The following is an 18,300-nucleotide window of genomic DNA, read 5'->3' as shown; positions in this document are numbered from 1 at the left end:
AATGTGATACTAGTATACAAAAAAGAATTAAAATTATCAAACGTATTTTCCAGTTGTTGTCCATTAATTACAAATTTATGATTTGCCAGATTTGTCGCAGCAAACATAGAAAACACACAAAGAAGACTACCGATACGGAGTCCTGAAGGCCCCTTCACTTTTCTGTATTTAGTACTCGTGGTCCCGACCAGACTATTCAAATACGGCGAAATCCATACAAACTTAAAACACGTTACCGTAAAATCAGGTGACCAAATGTATCGGGTCAAAGATCAGCTGCACATGTGATCAATATCCAACATGGCGACCTCCGCTGGTAAGCACTGTTTAATCACTTTGAGACAAATACTTTTCTCTGGCTCATGTCTGTTGATCTACAAATCAGTCGTATTGTTATATCAGGTCAGAAAGGTTGATAGTTTGGCTCTATGAATTTGAATGGATCGACTGCCAATGCAAAACAACACGTACGTCGCCCGTGTGAATCTTTTTAGGGGTTTATATTACCATTTTTAAAATGTGGGGGTTAAGAGCACACACAACAAATACGTGGTTTGTGACGAAGAATCAAACCAAAGACCTTACTACTGGTGGGTCTATGATAAAAAAAAAAAATGAAGAATAATTTGTTCGATGACAAATTGTCAAAGAATTGGAGAACATATCCTATATATATTCATATATATTTGCACCCTGCCGATTCTGTTGAGTAAACCGCTATTTTTTTTCCCATGCGATGTGATATAAATATAATACATTTTGAGCGCCCTTCGACCCTGCCCATACTCGTCTGGAACCGTTGCCTCAATTTTGCTTGTACAGTCAGTAGATGGCCACAGCGTTGATTGGTTTTCTTAGACATGCTTTAAATGTGGCCCATTTAATTATAAGTAACGTGCATGATCTAATTCAACATTGGTAACTTCTACAGACACAAACATGAAGATCAAAATACACACATCTAAATCTTATTGTGTTTATTTCTAGTATCCTTAATCAGGAGAGGATGTCACATATTATGCAGACAAATACTTGTCAATCAACTGAGAATACCCGTCGTTGCTCTCCAACCTCAGACAACAGCATTTTTATGTATGTCAAGTAGGCAATTTCAAGAGGATGTATCTGTAAAAACAGAAGAGGCCTCTCCTGAAACTGAAACAGAACAGGATTTAAGGTGAGAGAAATTAACTTCTTTTTCTTACATCATCTCAAAATATGTGATTAAAAAGACAAAATAGGCTTGATGCAAGCTTTTAGAGTACTTGAAAATTAGTGGATATATTATTCTGCATCACAAAATGTACTTCATATCATCCTCTGAAGAAATCAGATAACAATATATTTGTAACCTTACTGCTTACAAACTAATATGAACAAATACTTGTTTTCTCTAGCGGCTGACAACATTCAGCGTACGCAGGTGCGTGATCATGTTTGTTTGTTACGCATCGCACCATTGGATAGTATTTCAAGTGTCTCCGCCCATCTTACAAAACTGTTTTATGTATGTTCAGGTATACAGAGTATGAGATTGATTTGACCCCACACTGGTGTCTTCATTCATCATTCTCTGTCTTTCTTATACCAACCTTCCCAATCAATAATAACTTTTCCTTTTTGTCTTTTTGCAGTATTAGCCACACATACCAGAGACCGACTGACAATTTAATATTCGGTGGAATTGCGTTTAAGGACCTACCTATTGTCCATATCAAATCAACTTACAATAACACACACTTCCATGTTACTGACTGCTCTTGTAAGTATCTGTTAATTGCTTATAAAACAAACTTGTCTGGGAATATTATTTGTATTATTTGCATAGAAATGTGGCATTGTTGTACTGTGGAAAGACTGTGAACATTAGTTTTACAGTACAAGTCCACTGCCAATGACTGGTGGGAATACATGTGACAGTTGCTACTTATACCTTGACAATTCGTGTTCAAACTTCACACACACCATCCATCTTGTGATACCTACCGGTATGCACATGCAGTCGTTTTGTGAGCTGATTCAAGATGGCCAAATTTTATACATACTTTATGGGACTTTGATGAACATCATTTTGTTTTGTACATTAGTTTCAAAATGACTGACTGGCTGCCACTTTTTTTTTAATGAAAGCTGTTCCAAAGACATGCCTTAACCAGGCACTTCCAAACTTCACCATTTGTTTCGTTATCCAATTCAGGATATTTGAAGTCAATTAAATATCTAAAAATGCACCAAAATCAAGCATTTCCACCATATGAAACTTTACACATATGTTATTTCAAGTCTGATTCAAAACTTGTTTCAGTTTTTTTAAAACTTTTGCTCGATGGGAACTGTGTCATTTGTCAATTATATTATGATTCTTGCTCAATGCATCTTGCATACATGAACTCACAATTCCCCCAACCTAGAACGCATCTATTTTGATTATTTGTATTTTAGGATGTACATTCATATATATTGTCTGCGAGGTGGACTCATCCTCTATGCTAGTAATGAAATGTGATGTGTTTTTCCCTATACCAATGGTGGTAGCTGGTACTAAACCACAATGCCAGTCACTTGCACTCTTTGTGTTACATTTCTTTTAAAGAGTTGTCGTGATGTGTCGTGTAAGATGTGGGTTCCATAGCGATGAATACAACATCCGTAAAATGCATTGTTTTTTTAAAGGAAATGTTAACATGTGTTGCGCAACCACCCTTCAATGATGTTTATTTTTATGTTAAGTTTTTATGTTTACTTAACAGATAAAAGTCTGGTGAGGACATCATGTGTAAGTATTGTTCATTTCTGATTTTCAGCTCACCTTGTACTCACACTTGCCAGTTTCTATTGTTATTTCACTTCATTGTTGAAATTAAGTTACTGATTCGTCAGAGTGCCGTGTCGCGTGCCGTGTGCCGTGAAAGAAATTAGTTCATTATTGGCTTTGAGTATCCTGCATCTCGTATGTGCCTGCGAAGAAAGCTTGTACACATGAAAAGCAAGATGGTCAGTTTCAGTGGTTAACCCACTGTTAAGTCTGTGAAAAAAAAATATGTTTTTTAATAGTTAAACTTTAAACGTTGATTTCTTGCATTAGTTATTTTGAACTATTGAAATATTATTACTACTCAAGTTGATTTTAGACTTTGTCTGGTAAATATTGTGAAATCACCAAACCATTAAAAAACACAAAAATAAATTATTATATACTTTTACATATGCAGATTGATATAATTTAGCATCATACCTGTATATTGCCAATCGACTTTCAACACTTTACTATTATGTATGTGATAAATATAATATCCATCAATATTTTCACTTGAAAAAAGTTTGGCATAAGCAGACACTTGTGATTACCACTAGAGATTTATATCAATTCAACGATTAAGTGATGATTGCTGATGCTCTTGCGTCATGAGATTATATATAATTATAAAATCATAACAAATAAACTTTATAATGAAATTTGTCGAAATCCAACAAGTGGACCAATCAGGAATGCCTTTAAAGCAGTGTGTCCATAATCTACAGAACCATTCTATTCTGACAGTGCTTCATTTTTCAGGGAACTGAAGGTTTTAAGAATGCCAGAAAAGCGACGGGGGTGGCAGCACAAACGGCCGGTATTGCTGCAGCTGCTGTGAGTATAATATTCTCAAATCGTGACACAGCGTCAATTCTTATGTTTGTAGCTATCTCATGGATGTGACACTTCCTGCTGTCATGGCAACACTGATGTCATGTTTTATAAAAACCTCTGTAGGTTTTTTTTTCTTCAGTCACTTACTATATATTGTTATTCATAAACATTAAGAGGTGCTTAGTTTTGGGTATGTTTGCATCCAAAACGTCTAAACATGTTTGATTTACTGTAAAATTCTTTATTCTCACTTGAGATTTATTTTCTCTGGAAGAATGGTTCAGTGGAAATAAAATCCAGCATATATACTTTTTCTTCTATATTTTACATTCCATTCAGCAAAAATCAGGGAAAATAAACTACATACAAAACCCCCAAAAAATATTTTCAGCAAAAATTAATTCCAGCTTAAATTAAAGTATTTGCAGTATAATATACTTTTTTACTTCTATGTGATTTGCTGCTTGCCATCAAATTACTGACAGAAGGCCAAGGAAATTTTTTAGTCCCCGTTCGGACGCAGTCCGAAAACAGGGACTTATGTTTTGACCTTCGTGCGTTTGTGCGTGCGTCTGTGCGTGCGTCCGACCCTGTATCTTAGAAATGCCTGGACCAATCACAATCAAACTTCACACATACATCACACATGATATTATACAGATGCACGTCAATTTGTTTCACGATCTGATTTAAGATTGCCGAATGGCGGCCATTTTTGTGCTAAAAATCATCAAAATCAAGCATTTCTCAGCTGTTTATAGATGGATTTTGTTCAAACCTTGTATATACGTTGGACATTATAGGACCTTGATGAACAACATGTTGTTTTATGATCTGATTTAAGATGGCCGAATGGCGTCCATTTTTGTGCTGAAAAATCCTAAAAATCCAGCATTTCTCGGCTGTTTACAGATGGATTTTGTTCAAACTTTGTATATACATTAGACATTATGGGCCCTTCATGCAAATAATTTTGTTTTTCAGATAAGATTCAAAATGGCCGGCTGGAGGCCATTTTGTTTTAATGAATGTGGTTCTTGTGCCATATCTCTGACTTGTTTTGACTGATTATGTTCAAATTTTAAATATTCATTATACATCATGTCATAGATAAACAGATATATAGGTTCGACGATCATATTCAAAATGGCCGAATGGTGGTCATTTTTGTGCTAAAAAATCATCAAATATCAAGCATTTCTGGCATTTATGGATGGATTTCAGTCAAACTTGGTACATTAGACATTACTGGTTCCTGATGCACATCATTTTATTTGTCAGATTGGATTCAAAATGGCTGACTGGCGGCCATTTTGTTTTAATGATTGGGCTTCTAGAGCCATGTCTCTTAAATGCTTTGACTGATTATGTTCAAATTTTATATATTCGTTATAAATCATGTTGTATATATACATGTATTCAAAATGGTTGATTTTGAATGCTGTTCCAGAGCAATATCTCTCAATATGGACAAGTACTTGTTTGACGAACAGATACAAATGTCAATCATTTTAATGTTAAAAAATCATATTTCTGACATGGTTATATTCCAGCTATATTACTATAAACAAAACTATATATCTTAAATTTGATAACTAACGGGGACTGTGCCATGCATGGCTTGTTTTTTTTTAAATGTGATGTTTCTTTCATTTTTCCTGAAATCCTAATAAAAATCTGAAAAAGAGCTGTGGCACGCATATTTTAACTGACATGTGTCAGAGAAACAATAATATGGTCATTAACCTTTTGGAAGATGACCACATTCATACTGACTATTCATGAAATCTTTACTTTAATGAATGATATAATAAATTATAAGAATAAATATTGAAGTTATGAACCAAATTCCCCAAAACAAATTGTGGTAATGTGTTCAGTGTTAAGATCAGGTTTTTTTGGACATTTTAGAAAAAAAAGAAATTTCATTATATTCTAAATTATTGAAATATGATTTATTGTGTGCATGTTATTCATGGTGCATGCACTGGTAATAGCACAAATGCATCATTACTTCAAGTTGTGCGATAACTTTGTGATAAAGTCACAAAAACAAATAGTTTACAAGAGCTGGTCAATGAGGGCGCTGTTTTCAAAAGTCGGAGCTTGAAAGGCTGACTGTGTTTTTATCACCAGCAATACATGTACAATGTCAACTCTCATTATTTTACCTTGCATATGTCAAACCATTAAATATAGAAGATTATATAATTCCGGTTTAGTGGAAATTTGATTGTCGTGTGCTAGATTTGTCAAGTCTAATGAGATTTTCTTCTGACTTATGACTTTATACACCATCCAACAAGTTGCCAAAACTTATGTATACACAATATTTGTGAGCTGCTTTATTAGTCCCCGTTCGAATGGAATCCGAAAACGGGGACTTATAATTCAGTCTCTGTGCATCCGTCCGTCAGTCCATTCATCCGGAGTCATGCAGTGGTTTAGCTATTCAATTCAAAATGGCCGAGTGGCAGCCATCTTGTTTTTTGAAAATGTCTTATTTTGGACATGCTTTGTCAGTTTTCATTCAAACTTGGTACATAGATTATACATGTTAGGATACATGTCCATGACGATTTCTTGTGCAATTGGATCAAAGATGGCCGACTGGCAGGCATCTTGTTTTGTTTTTTATATGCGGTGTCTTGGACATGCTTTGTCAGTTTTCATTCAAATTTGGCACATACTTTATACATGTTAGGATACATGTCCATGACAATTTGTTTCAAAATCTGATCAAGGATGGCCGATTGACACCCATGTATCATTTTCATTGATATTTAGCATGTCTTAAATGGATACATGAACATGTCAATTCAATTTGCAATTTGATCAAATATGGCTGACTGGCTGCCATCTTGTTTGTTTAAAATGTGATAACTTGGACATGCTTTCACTTGTGATCTATGTTTTATGTCTTAAACCGGAGGGGTCGTCACGGAACACGTATTTTGATGTAAATAAACAATCTGTCGTATACGCCACTTGGGACTCAAGTTTAAAGGACACGCTCGCAACAACCCCTCCGCTTTAATGTGGCGAGCACAAAGAGAACTTTCAAAAATTTAACAGGGACTGTGTCATTTTCAATGACTTGTTTTTTTTAAGTTTCGTGAATTTTGAAACAATGAAATTTTGAGGCAACTTTCATAGGAATGTGTAAGACAGCAAGTCACACTACAGTGACACCTGTAAACACATTGTTCACTGGTTTTTAATTTAGCGATTGTTGAAGATAAGAAAAATCTGCTACATTAAATCCATATTTAAACACGTAAAAGAACAATATAACAATTTTTTTCATGCCATGTTTGTGAACTTAAAACCTTGTGAAATTGCTCAAAACATCAAAATAGTGAAATTAAATTCCAGTGAAAGTAAATGGTTATACAGTATCATGAATCTTCATCTCCATGAGTGCTGTCAAATTATCTTAAAGTAACACAATTCCCTGTGTTTAATCGGTGTGAAAGCTATCCCTGTGAACAATTTTGTTAAGTTAAAACTGGATATTGTTGTTTCACAAATAGCGCCACCTAGAGTTTGAAAAATAAATTTAAATAAATTGAAATGAACAACACTTTTTTTGTCAAGTTATTGAGAAATGAAATTTGTTTACTCCATTTACATTGTTGTTGTTGCATAAATAACAACAGTAAAGTTCTACGTGCTGTTTGGTGATAATTGGTTTTACAATTAAAGGACCACAGTCGTGCGACACGGTGCTCGATATGAGTTCTTTGCATGTAAAATATGTTGTTCATTTCACACGAAATTTTAATGCACGCTGGTGATTGTTGTACAATTTCGTGACTTTATTGCATGGCTGAGTTTCGAGTCTAATTCGTAATATAATTTTCTGCCAATAACTGTCATGTCCACTGTGGAATTGTACACTACACAACAGTTCATTTGCGCGGTGATTCAAGTTATTTTCAACGTGTTTCAATGTTACATGATCTATATTAAGTAATCATTTGAAGCTAAAAACATGTGTGTGATTTCCCTTTGAATACAATTTTATAATTCTACACATGAACATGTACTTGCAAAAAAATACTGACAGGGGTGTGTAGCTGGTTGTTTGAAACCCTTATCACTTATCAGACAGATATATACTCAAATTGCCTACCCCTTTTCAGACAAACTTTGGATATTTGACACTTCCGATGATAGACTTTGCCGATCGAAATGAAGTTACAGAAAGAAAAAATCAGCTTCATTCTCCTGATTGTTTGATCACTCTAGAGACAGTCTTTGGAAAATATCGACACCTTTTCAGACAGAAATAATGAAAAAAAGAATACCCCTTTTCAGACAGACAGAGTAAAATAACATATCCCTTTTCAGACAGTGGTGAATTTTGGACCCTATTTGGCGGCACATATACATATAGCACTTCAATGGGGTTAAACCTCATGTTTGCTGACCTTAAAGCCAAACTGGGTTTCCTGTATACAGCCTGTGGGGGCGCTATTTCAATTTCACTCAATTTCAACCGCACACTGCCAACCACACACTTTCCGTGTGTGGTAGCGAAACATTTTCATTGCCCTCAATCAATTAGACTTTTTTTTTATTTTTGTTAGTTTGTATTTTTTGTTTTTTTTGTGCTTTGCAGTGGTTATTTATATATGAGTAGTGAGATTTTAATAATGTGTTTGAAGAACTGCCCTCGGGGCCAGCACTGAAACCATCAATATGCGGTTGGTGACTGTATATCTGCTATGCTTAGTAACAAAAGCAAACAACAAATATTTGTCACTTTAATATAAAATTAGTGGTTCAATAGAAAATACTTTTAAACAATTTTTTTTTTTTGAACTGTGTTTTATCTTGTAATTATTCTCCAATTTGATATTTTTCTGTTCTCTATGATACATTAGAGATTGTTATCAAGTATTTCTTTATTCAATTTCAGCTAGCTAACATAAAAACTGTGAATAATCCAGCCCCCAACCGGGAAGCACAAAGGAAACTTCCAGAGTATGAATTGTAATTTCTAGTGAATGCCACAGTTTGGCGTCCTACTATTTTCATATGTCGCACGCTTAATAGTACTCGGTGCCAGCGTCGATTGGTTTTGATGAGATCCCACCTCCCAGTCAACATTTTTATATCAGCAGTCATGCCATCACTCATGTCAGTGCTCAACTGTGAAAACTCTGTTGTAATCGGTGTACATCCATGAAGTTATATCGCTGTGAAAACCCCACTAAAGGCAAAATATCTATAGCTTCACATTACGCCGTACTATAATCGGTCAATTTTTTTCAAAAGCCTCGCAATAATCAACAATCTATCTTCTCAGTTGGAAAAAAAAGTGCAAAAATATTCTTCACACTAAGTGCTGTTGCACATTTCATGAATTATTTTTTTATTCTCCTTCATTCAAAAATTTGACCTGAAGAGCAGTATTAAGCAAATGAATAATTCAGGTCGGTTTAATAACATGTTGTCAAAGTGATCTCACTATACAGTGTTAACGTGGTGTAAATCATTTCCATTTCGTGCATCCAGGGCATCCATTCTTCATAGGCTAGTGATAAATAAACCATAGTCTTTCTCTGTGTACACAGTGTGATTGATGAGTAGCTACAGAAAAAGAGTCCCCAGGTCAAACTGTCAAGGGAACTTAAAATACAGGCCTGTCATCCTTACTGGGTTTTCCTTATTCATCACCGCCATTGTCAGGCTGTTTTAATGGTTGTCCCATTACGGCGCCATGCTGTCTGCACCACCTGCATGCAAATAACTCTATTGTTCTGTGCAGTCGTCAAAACTAGGCTGAAAGTTCAGGTCAGATCGCATTTTTTCATCCTGACTAATTTTAGCTTGGTATATTTCACCATCATGATATTAATTTCTAATTTGTATTTATCCTAATATTGTTTTTTTCATAATTTTTCACATCGGCTTTTAGTTGCCCCCGGAGTGCAATACTCGTTCGATGAAAGTAATATTTGAGGGATATTTATGGTTCTATCTTGTTTTATGATTTTAAAAATTAATTTGTATAATTGTTTTTTATGTTACATATTGGTGTTAAACATAAAAGTAGCTGCATTTACCCCCTCCCCCCCTTCCCGAAATCAAACTATGAATTGGGGAATTTAATACAATATTTTGACACTTCAGTCAGATTTTATTTTCCTATCAAAATGTAACTACCGGGTATTCCAATTTCTACTTGACCTTGACTGATCATTCATCTGTGAAATTCAGTGCTGTTATTGCTTTTGATGAAGAATTCAGTTTAATTAACTGTACTGAGTGTAAGTTTACCATGTGGTGTGTGTTTTGCATCATGTTGTAGCAAATTCACATGACAAAATTCTCAAACATCATTATCCCGTGGAATCACGATAGATGAGTGCTGCCATGTGTTCGAGACACCCCGTACGTGATTCTGTCAGATCCTTCATTAAACAAAGCTAATTTGAATAAATGCCTGCCAGTCTTGTCGACAACGCCAACTGACAGTCCAATGCCGTGCAGTCATTGATACGCTATCAGTCTACAAAGGCATCTGTGAATGACAAGTTTTGGAAACATGTGTGACATCGATATTGATATTTGTGTAAATTGGTAATATTATATCATTGATTCTATATTGAACATTGTTCCAGAAAAAAATGTTTTAATCGCAAAAATTATAATGTTGCCTAGTACAAAGTTCATTACCATTATGCAAGTGTTTACTTATTCATGGCGTCATTTGATATGCACAAATAATAAACAACAATTACAGAAAAAAACATTGTAAATATATTAATTTATTCACTGGGTCTTAAATTTGGCTATTTTTGCTGATACGTAAAATCCACTAAATTAAATCAACATGAACTTGTGAAATAACAATAAAACTCATTATTTCCTTTACAAATTTGTGAAATTAAAACACAGTGATTATGCTCAAAAGATCAAAATAGTGAAATTAAATGTCAGTGAAAATAAATGGTTTTACAGTAATTGCTAAAATGATAACGTTACTTAATACGCCGTTAATATTAGGTTAGTGTTTAAATCATCATAATGTTATTTGATTCAAACAAATAATAAATAGTAAACAAAAAATAGAATAGAGACAATTGTATTTGTAACTGTTATGGTGTTGAAGTAATTTTACTAATGTTTTGTTCTGGTAGTACACTTTCTTGAGATTTGCGAGAAATCGTCGAAAGGATACAACAAAGTTAGCGTGGTTATGGTTTAAAAATATCTTTCTCGTCTGAGCATTCACCCATTTCACACACTGAGCAATGATGATGATGATGATGATGTAAATTTTATTTTTAATAATAATTTGTAACCAAATTAAAAAAAAATTATCATTGATAATCATGAAATTTTGTACATGCGAACATTTTTCTGGTGTCCTTTGACATGGAGCAACAGTGACTTTCACGAAATTGTTTCTCATGAATGCAAAAAATGTTTAAATCGCCAAAATTTCCATCAGTGAAAATTGAATTGTTTATAGTACTGTAAAAAACTTGCTATTTTCACTGAAGGAATGATTCAATAAAAATAAAATCTAGCGAATATACCTTTTTTCCCTACATCTTACATTCAACTCATCAAAAATCAGTGAAAATAAATTCCATACAAAGCATTCAAAAAAGACTTTTCAGTGTAAAATTAAATTCCAGCGAAAATATTTTTTTTTACAGTATATCTTCACTAAACCATTGTGATGATAGTCAGCTTCACATTTGAGTAAACTTTAATTCTAAATTCATTTTTGATTTGGTTGAATATATTTACTCACTTGTACCGTTTAGTTTTGATGTCGGCTTCTGATCAGAAAATTACACAATAAATTGAATGATATATTTGTTTGTTCGTTGTTTCTTTTCATGAATTAGTATTCACTTCCTGTATTGAAATACATACTTTCATACTATCAAAATGTAATACCATATTCCAAGAAACATTATTTCTGGGTCTGATCAAATGATGATTAATTATTTTTTCTATCAAAATTTTTTTGCAGTCAAGATTTTGTGAATTTTCTGTAGAATTCTGAGTTATGGTAAATAAGTTTGATCCAAATCAGTGGTCAGCCATTAACTTCAGTTATTAGTTTGTTCTGAGAAATTCAGACCCAAAATATGTAGGCTTATTTTGTTAAAAGTAACGACTTTGTCCCTCAAAGGGTAAAACAAGATTCTTTGTTTTTAAATTGTGTATTTTAAATTGTGTAACTTCCATAATAATAATTTATATATTTAATTTCCAAAAATACTGCCTTTTTGTTACATTTCAGAATATTTGTATCATAATTTTAGTCAGAATTCTTCAGGAATAGAAAATTTTGTTCGGTTTGTTCCGACTTGACACAGAAACTAGAGAAAAGCATATAATAACAGCTTCAAAAACATGTGTTTTTCGCGAGCATGTTATTTTAGCGAATTTAGTGAGAGAACTAATTCGTTAATTAAAATGTCGCTAATGACTTCAATATAAATTCAAAATGGCCGCCAAATAACGTCTTTTTCTCCACACACACACTTTGTAAACAACACAGAAAACGTAATAATCTGGAGCACTTCCTTATTACACTTGATAGTTTTTCTTTCTTTTTATGGAGGTGATAACTGCACATTTGTTTTTGCGGGCGACAGTATTGTGAAAACAGGAAATCAACAAAGACAAGTGAGATTCACTAAATCAAGATTTCACCATTATGTCATTTTACCACAATTTGCTAAAATAGTATGTCGCTTTTTCAACATGTTTTACAGTATTGCTTCACAATATAGTAGTAACACTTCTGTTGATGAAAATAATGAAAAATGTTTTTATTATTTACTTGGTCAAAATTCATTTTTGTCATTTAGATCCAGTATTGATAAAGAAAATCAAGAAAATATAGAAACAAATGCTGCCCAACTATAGTTTTAAAGAAACGCTTCTGTCTATAAAATATGTTTCATTATTTATTAGTTCATTTTGATTAAAATTAGAATGTAAAATTTTGTCCATTTAGATGAGAATTTGATAAAAATTCACAGGAGTAATTAAAAAATGTTTCCCCTACAATACTGGTGTAGGAGAGCATTTCTGATTGTGAAAAGGTCCACAACGCTGCAATGAATCATTATGACAAGAGACTATTGAACTATTGCAACAAACGTTTACTTTCTCCTTGTGTGGTTCTAACATAACCTGCGGATATGTTATATCTGTGTGCAATGATTCATTATACATTGTGAACTCTGATGATTCAAGTCGGGTATCTTATCTCTGCCGCTGTTGTCGTAAAAGATGAAAGGAAAATCAAGAAATAAATCACTCTGCTTTGTCTGCCATCTTGTGACAGAATTCAGCGCTGTTTCTGATCAAAAGGCATTTCAAACACAAAAGCATATATGCCTAAAAATATAATTTTTAAAATAAAACCAGACAGCCCATCTTACAATCCTTGCACCCAACCAGCCCACCATACAATCTCTGCACCCAACTAGCCCATCTTATAATCTCTGTACCCAACCAGAACACCATACAATCTCTGCACCCAACTAGCCCATCTTATAATCTCTGCACCCAACCAGCCCATCTTACAAACTCTGTACCCAACCAGCCCACCATACACTCTGTACCCAACCAGCCCATCTTACAATCTCTGCACCCAACCAACCCACCATACAATCTTTATGCCCAATCAGCCCATCTTACAATCTCTGCACCCAACCAACCCACCATACAATCTTTATGCCCAACCAGCCCATCTTACAATCTCTGCACCCAACTAGCCCATCTTATAATCTCTGCACCCAACCAGCCCACCATACAAACTCTGTACCCAACCAGCCCACCATACACTCTCTGTACCCAACCAGCCCATCTTACAATCTCTGCACCCAACCAACCCACCATACAATCTTTATGCCCAATCAGCCCATCTTACAATCTCTGCACCCAACCAGCCCACCATACAATCTCTGCACCCAACCAGCCCACCATACAATCTCTGTATCCAACCAGCCCATCTTACAATCTCTGCACCCAACTAGCCAATTTTACAATCTCTGCACCCAACTAGCCCATCTTACAATCTCTGCACCCAACCAGCCCACCATACAATCTCTGCACCCAACTAGCCCATCTTACAATCTCTGCACCCAACCAGCCCACCATACAATCTCTGTATCCAACCAGCCCATCTTACAATCTCTGCACCCAACTAGCCAATTTTACAATCTCTGCACCCAACTAGCCCATCTTACAATCTCTGCACCCAACCAGCCCACCATACAATCTCTGTATCCAACCAGCCTATCTTACAATTTCTGCACCCAACCAGCCCACCATACAATCTCTATGCCCAACCAGCCTATCTTACAATCTCCGTACCCAACCAGCCCATCTTGCAATTTCTGTATCCAACCAGCCCATCTTACAATCTCTGCACTCAACCAGCCCATCTTACAATCTCTGTACCCAACCAGCCCATCTTACAAACTCTGTATCCAACCAGCCCATCTTACAATCTTTATACCCAATTAGCCCATCTTACAATCTCTGCACCCAACCAGCCCACCATACAATCTCTGTATCCAACCAGCCTATCTTACAATTTCTGCACCCAACCAGCCCACCATACAATCTCTATGCCCAACCAGCCTATCTTACAATCTCCGTACCCAACCAGCCCATCTTGCAATTTCTGTATCCAACCAGCCCATCTTACAATCTCTGCACTCAACCAGCCCATCTTACAATCTCTGTACCCAACCAGCCCATCTTACAAACTCTGTATCCAACCAGCCCATCTTACAATCTTTACCCAATTAGCCCAACTTACAATCTCTGCACCCAATCAGCCCACCATACAATCTCTGTACCCAACCAGCCCATCTTACAATCTCTGCACCCAACCAACCCACCATACAATCTTTATGCCCAATCAGCCCATCTTACAATCTCTGCACCCAACCAGCCCATCTTACAATCATGTATCCAACCAGCCCATCTTACAATCTCTGCACCCAACTAGCCAATTTTACAATCTCTGCACCCAACTAGCCCATCTTACAATCTCTGCACCCAACCAGCCCACCATATAATCTCTGTATCCAACCAGCCCATCTTACAATTTCTGCACCCAACCAGCCCACCATACAATCTCTATGCCCAACCAGCCTATCTTACAATCTCCGTACCCAACCAGCCCATCTTACAATTTCTGTATCCAACCAGCCCATCTTACAATTCTTGTATCCAACTAGCCCATCTTACAATCTCTGCACCCAATTAGCCCATCAAACAATCTCTGAACCCATCCAGCCCATCTTAAAATCCTTGTATCTAATCAGCCCATCTTACAATCTCTGCACCCAACCAGCCCACCATACAATCTCTGTACCCAACCAGCCCACCATACAATCTCTGTACCCAACCAGCCCACCATACAATCTCAGTACCCATCCAGCACACCATACAATCTCTGTACCCAACCAGCCCACCATACAATCTCTGTACCCAACCAGCCCATCTTACAATCTCTGCACCCAACTAGCCCATCTTACAATCTCTGTACCCAACCAGCCCATCTTACAATCTCTGCACCTAACCAGCCCATCCTACAATCTCTGTACCCAACTAGCTTATCTTACAGTTCCTGCTTCTAACTTAAACCTTAATTTCTCACTCGTGTGCATCATCCAGAATATTGTATTCCTAATCAAATCCATCCATTTTTTCAAATTATTAACCCTTATCAACAATATCGAAACTATCAACAACAACTGTTAACTACAGTATCCCACAATTCCATTTGCCAACTTTTTCTTTTTACCTTTTTTTTTTACTTGATGCAACGTACATTCCATACCCTGTTCAGTTCATTGCAGAAAAAAGACTACTGTATTAACTTTATTAGAACTACATCTTCAACTCACTAAAAACTTATATTATAAGCTGTATCATTAAAGTATGACTCATTTTGCCCATATATACACCTCTGTCATTTATTTAAGCTCATGCGCTACTAAAAGAGAAAATATGGTAATCATGTTTCTGCTCCTTCACTTATTTTTATACAAAGCATAAAGTGACTTTCGAGTAAATATTTACGAACGGTCGTTATAATCAGCCCCCGAAGTATTGCATTTTTGCCTCTAAAATGATTATTTCTTGTAAGCCCCCACAGCTCATTGTCAGCTTAATTACTTTTCCTCTGTATGTCTATAAACACGTCTAAATGGTGTTACATACACGTGTACTTTGTCCTGATTAATGTATGAAATTATGATTGAACATAGAACAGTATATATCCCAAAGGCAGCTCTGTTTTTCTCAATTCACTTATATAAATCTCATTTTATTTACTGTTTTATTGCGTTTTGTTCCCAGAAAGCCATTGATAAAGGTGTGAAGTATGTCAGAGTGGTGATCAAAGGCCTTGGACCCGGACGACAGGTAATCGCAGCGACGTGTTTTTCTTTTGAAAACGGTGCTTAACGATCTCATTGTGGATGTGAGGAATGGCGGTAGGTCTGTACGTCGGTTGCGTAAATTCAAGCAGACTTGTGTTATCATCGCCAAGGTGCTGAGATGACAAAGTGGATTATCTGTCCAGATATGGGTACCGCCATGGTTTTTGGGTGAATCAAGAGGATTAAAAATTTTCAGTACCTTTCCTATGAGCAGCCCTGAATAAACCATCAGATTTTTAATTACTTTCACAGTTAGTGAGAATTAATGGAAATAAACGTTACTTGCCGCACAAGTTTCATGAGCATTTTGCATGCATGCGGTCAGTTGCCCCTCTCCAGTAAAAGACTTTCTTGTGAATCATTCTTTCTCTTATCTCTTGAAAAGCAGGATGCCCGCGGAGCAAGCCATTGATCACCTGTCCCATTTCCCGCGTAATTGTGCCCATCCAGACAAACATAATGCAAGTCTTGCGGCTTCCATAAATACTGTATTTGTCCTCGGGTGCTGACAAGTACTTTTGACTGATCATTGAACTGCTGTCATCACACTCACCATTCCCAGCAATCTCGCTCATCTGTCGGTGGTCTAATAACCTAGTGTTGCTTTTTATTTCTTCCCCATATACGTCAACGGTGTCTGAATTTTCAAGGTTTTCTGAGCATTATAGTATGGCAAATGCCTGCCATCAACTTTTTATTCATGTAAAAGTAAATTCTGATTGAAAATTTCTATTCAAATATTTGGTGTACATATTCCTTAGGGTATCCATATTCTGATTTGTTATTTAAGGACACTTTCTGCATCTGTAATTTTTGGAAAATACTAGTAGTTTTATTTATTTTGAAAAACTATATTCAGATGACTGTAATAGTGAATGCTGGTGCATGCTGACCAAATTTAAATTTGTTCACTTTTTAACAATATCACAAGTTTAACATTTTGTTAAAAAATGTTATTTTTAACTTTTTTTTAAAAAACTGCTTTTCAAATTGCATTTAAATTGATATTTATAGTTTTGTGTGGATTTTCTTCGACATTAGTTTCAGTTTCCTATTTTTGACCATGTTTACTAGTAACTGTGTTTTGGATAATACTATTTTGTTTAAAATGTTTTTGTTTTTTTTCAAAAAAACAAGAAATTCTTAAACTTTTAGCTGCTATTTTGTTTTGTATTTCACTCCTAAATGGCCATGTGATTGTCATTTTTTTTTCAAATTCTACTTCAACACACACATTTTGTTCTTTCAAATTTAATTTTTAAATTCTTTGTATTTACAGTCGTCTATTAAAGGTCTGCAAATGGGTGGCTTGGACATAATCTCTATCACAGACAACACTCCGGTACCAAACAATGGATGCCGTCCCAGGAAAGCTAGAAGACTATAGATGTACACAGCAGTAAAATTGTTTGCATCCTGTAGCTGTATGAAAGTCGAGATGGCGAGAGATGAGAAAACCTTTTCCAAGAGAACATTGATATTGAAAATATCATTCTGAAAAATTATTAAAGCAGTTACATTTTTAACGTTTGTGAGTTAATGCATTGATAGCCATGCATGTTTCACTCTATACACTACTATTAGTAATCAGCTCCTTGGACACATTTTTCTACACTTTTTTATTGTAATTCTTCAATATTTCTGGAAATGAATCCTAATTTTGGAGCCAACAAACAAAATTTGAGTCAATTCTTAGTTTTTCCTCAAAAATATTTGGCTATTTTTGTCCCAATCTTCTGAAGGAAAGTGCTGACTATAAACAGGACTATTTTGCGAATTTGTGATGAAAAGGGGGAACTGGTGGAGAAAAAATCTCCGTGGAAGAACGTGGAAGTTGATTAATTAATAACATTTGTTCATCCAAGGTATTGTTCGTTTACTAAAGACAAAAAATGGTACAGTATCAAAGATATTATTTCACCAAGTGAGCCAATCTAAATTGCATCATGTTTTGTCTCATTTACATAAATTAATATTCATGAGCAATAAAAAACTTGTCTTTTCAGTAAAATTTTGCCAAAATGCTTTCTGATACATACCTGATAGCTCTAAATTGACTGATTCTATCATTACGATATGAACAAATAATCGAAAAACTGTTGTAAAAGTGTTTTTTTGAGACACGTTTTTGATCAGAGTCCAGCAAACTGATGAAAGTAATCACATGGATTCATGGAGAATGCAGACACACATTTATATTTCACTTTAGTACTATTGCTCAAA

The 18,300-nt window shown here is 35.3% G+C and overlaps 1 protein-coding gene across 1 annotated transcript; it reads left to right on the top strand.

Annotated features, from left to right (window-relative positions):
• Nucleotides 1-243: 243 nt before the first annotated feature.
• On the top strand, nt 244-17,603 carry LOC100374344 (small ribosomal subunit protein uS11m-like). The gene is made up of 7 exons (XM_002740138.3): nt 244-316; nt 988-1,177; nt 1,635-1,762; nt 2,751-2,776; nt 3,557-3,631; nt 15,995-16,060; nt 17,357-17,603. Exons 1-7 carry the CDS (start codon nt 301-303, stop codon nt 17,462-17,464), a joined length of 609 nt encoding a protein of 202 aa, XP_002740184.2. The 5' UTR covers nt 244-300; the 3' UTR covers nt 17,465-17,603.
• The last annotated feature ends 697 nt before the right edge of the window (nt 17,604-18,300 follow it).

The sequence above is a fragment of the Saccoglossus kowalevskii genome, chromosome 13 (genome assembly GCF_978046115.1).
Source record: "Saccoglossus kowalevskii chromosome 13, keSacKowa6.1, whole genome shotgun sequence".
NCBI lineage: Eukaryota > Metazoa > Hemichordata > Enteropneusta > Harrimaniidae > Saccoglossus > Saccoglossus kowalevskii.
Note: the sequence above shows the minus strand (reverse complement) of the source record. Positions and strands in the feature narration are given on the sequence as shown.

Bases quoted from the DNA above. Each gene is read 5' to 3' on its own strand.
- LOC100374344 (XM_002740138.3), top strand. The intron at 1,178-1,634 runs GTGAGAGAAATT...GTCTTTTTGCAG, and splicing joins GAAACAGAACAGGATTTAAG to TATTAGCCACACATACCAGA. The intron at 2,777-3,556 runs GTAAGTATTGTT...TTCATTTTTCAG, and splicing joins GTCTGGTGAGGACATCATGT to GGAACTGAAGGTTTTAAGAA.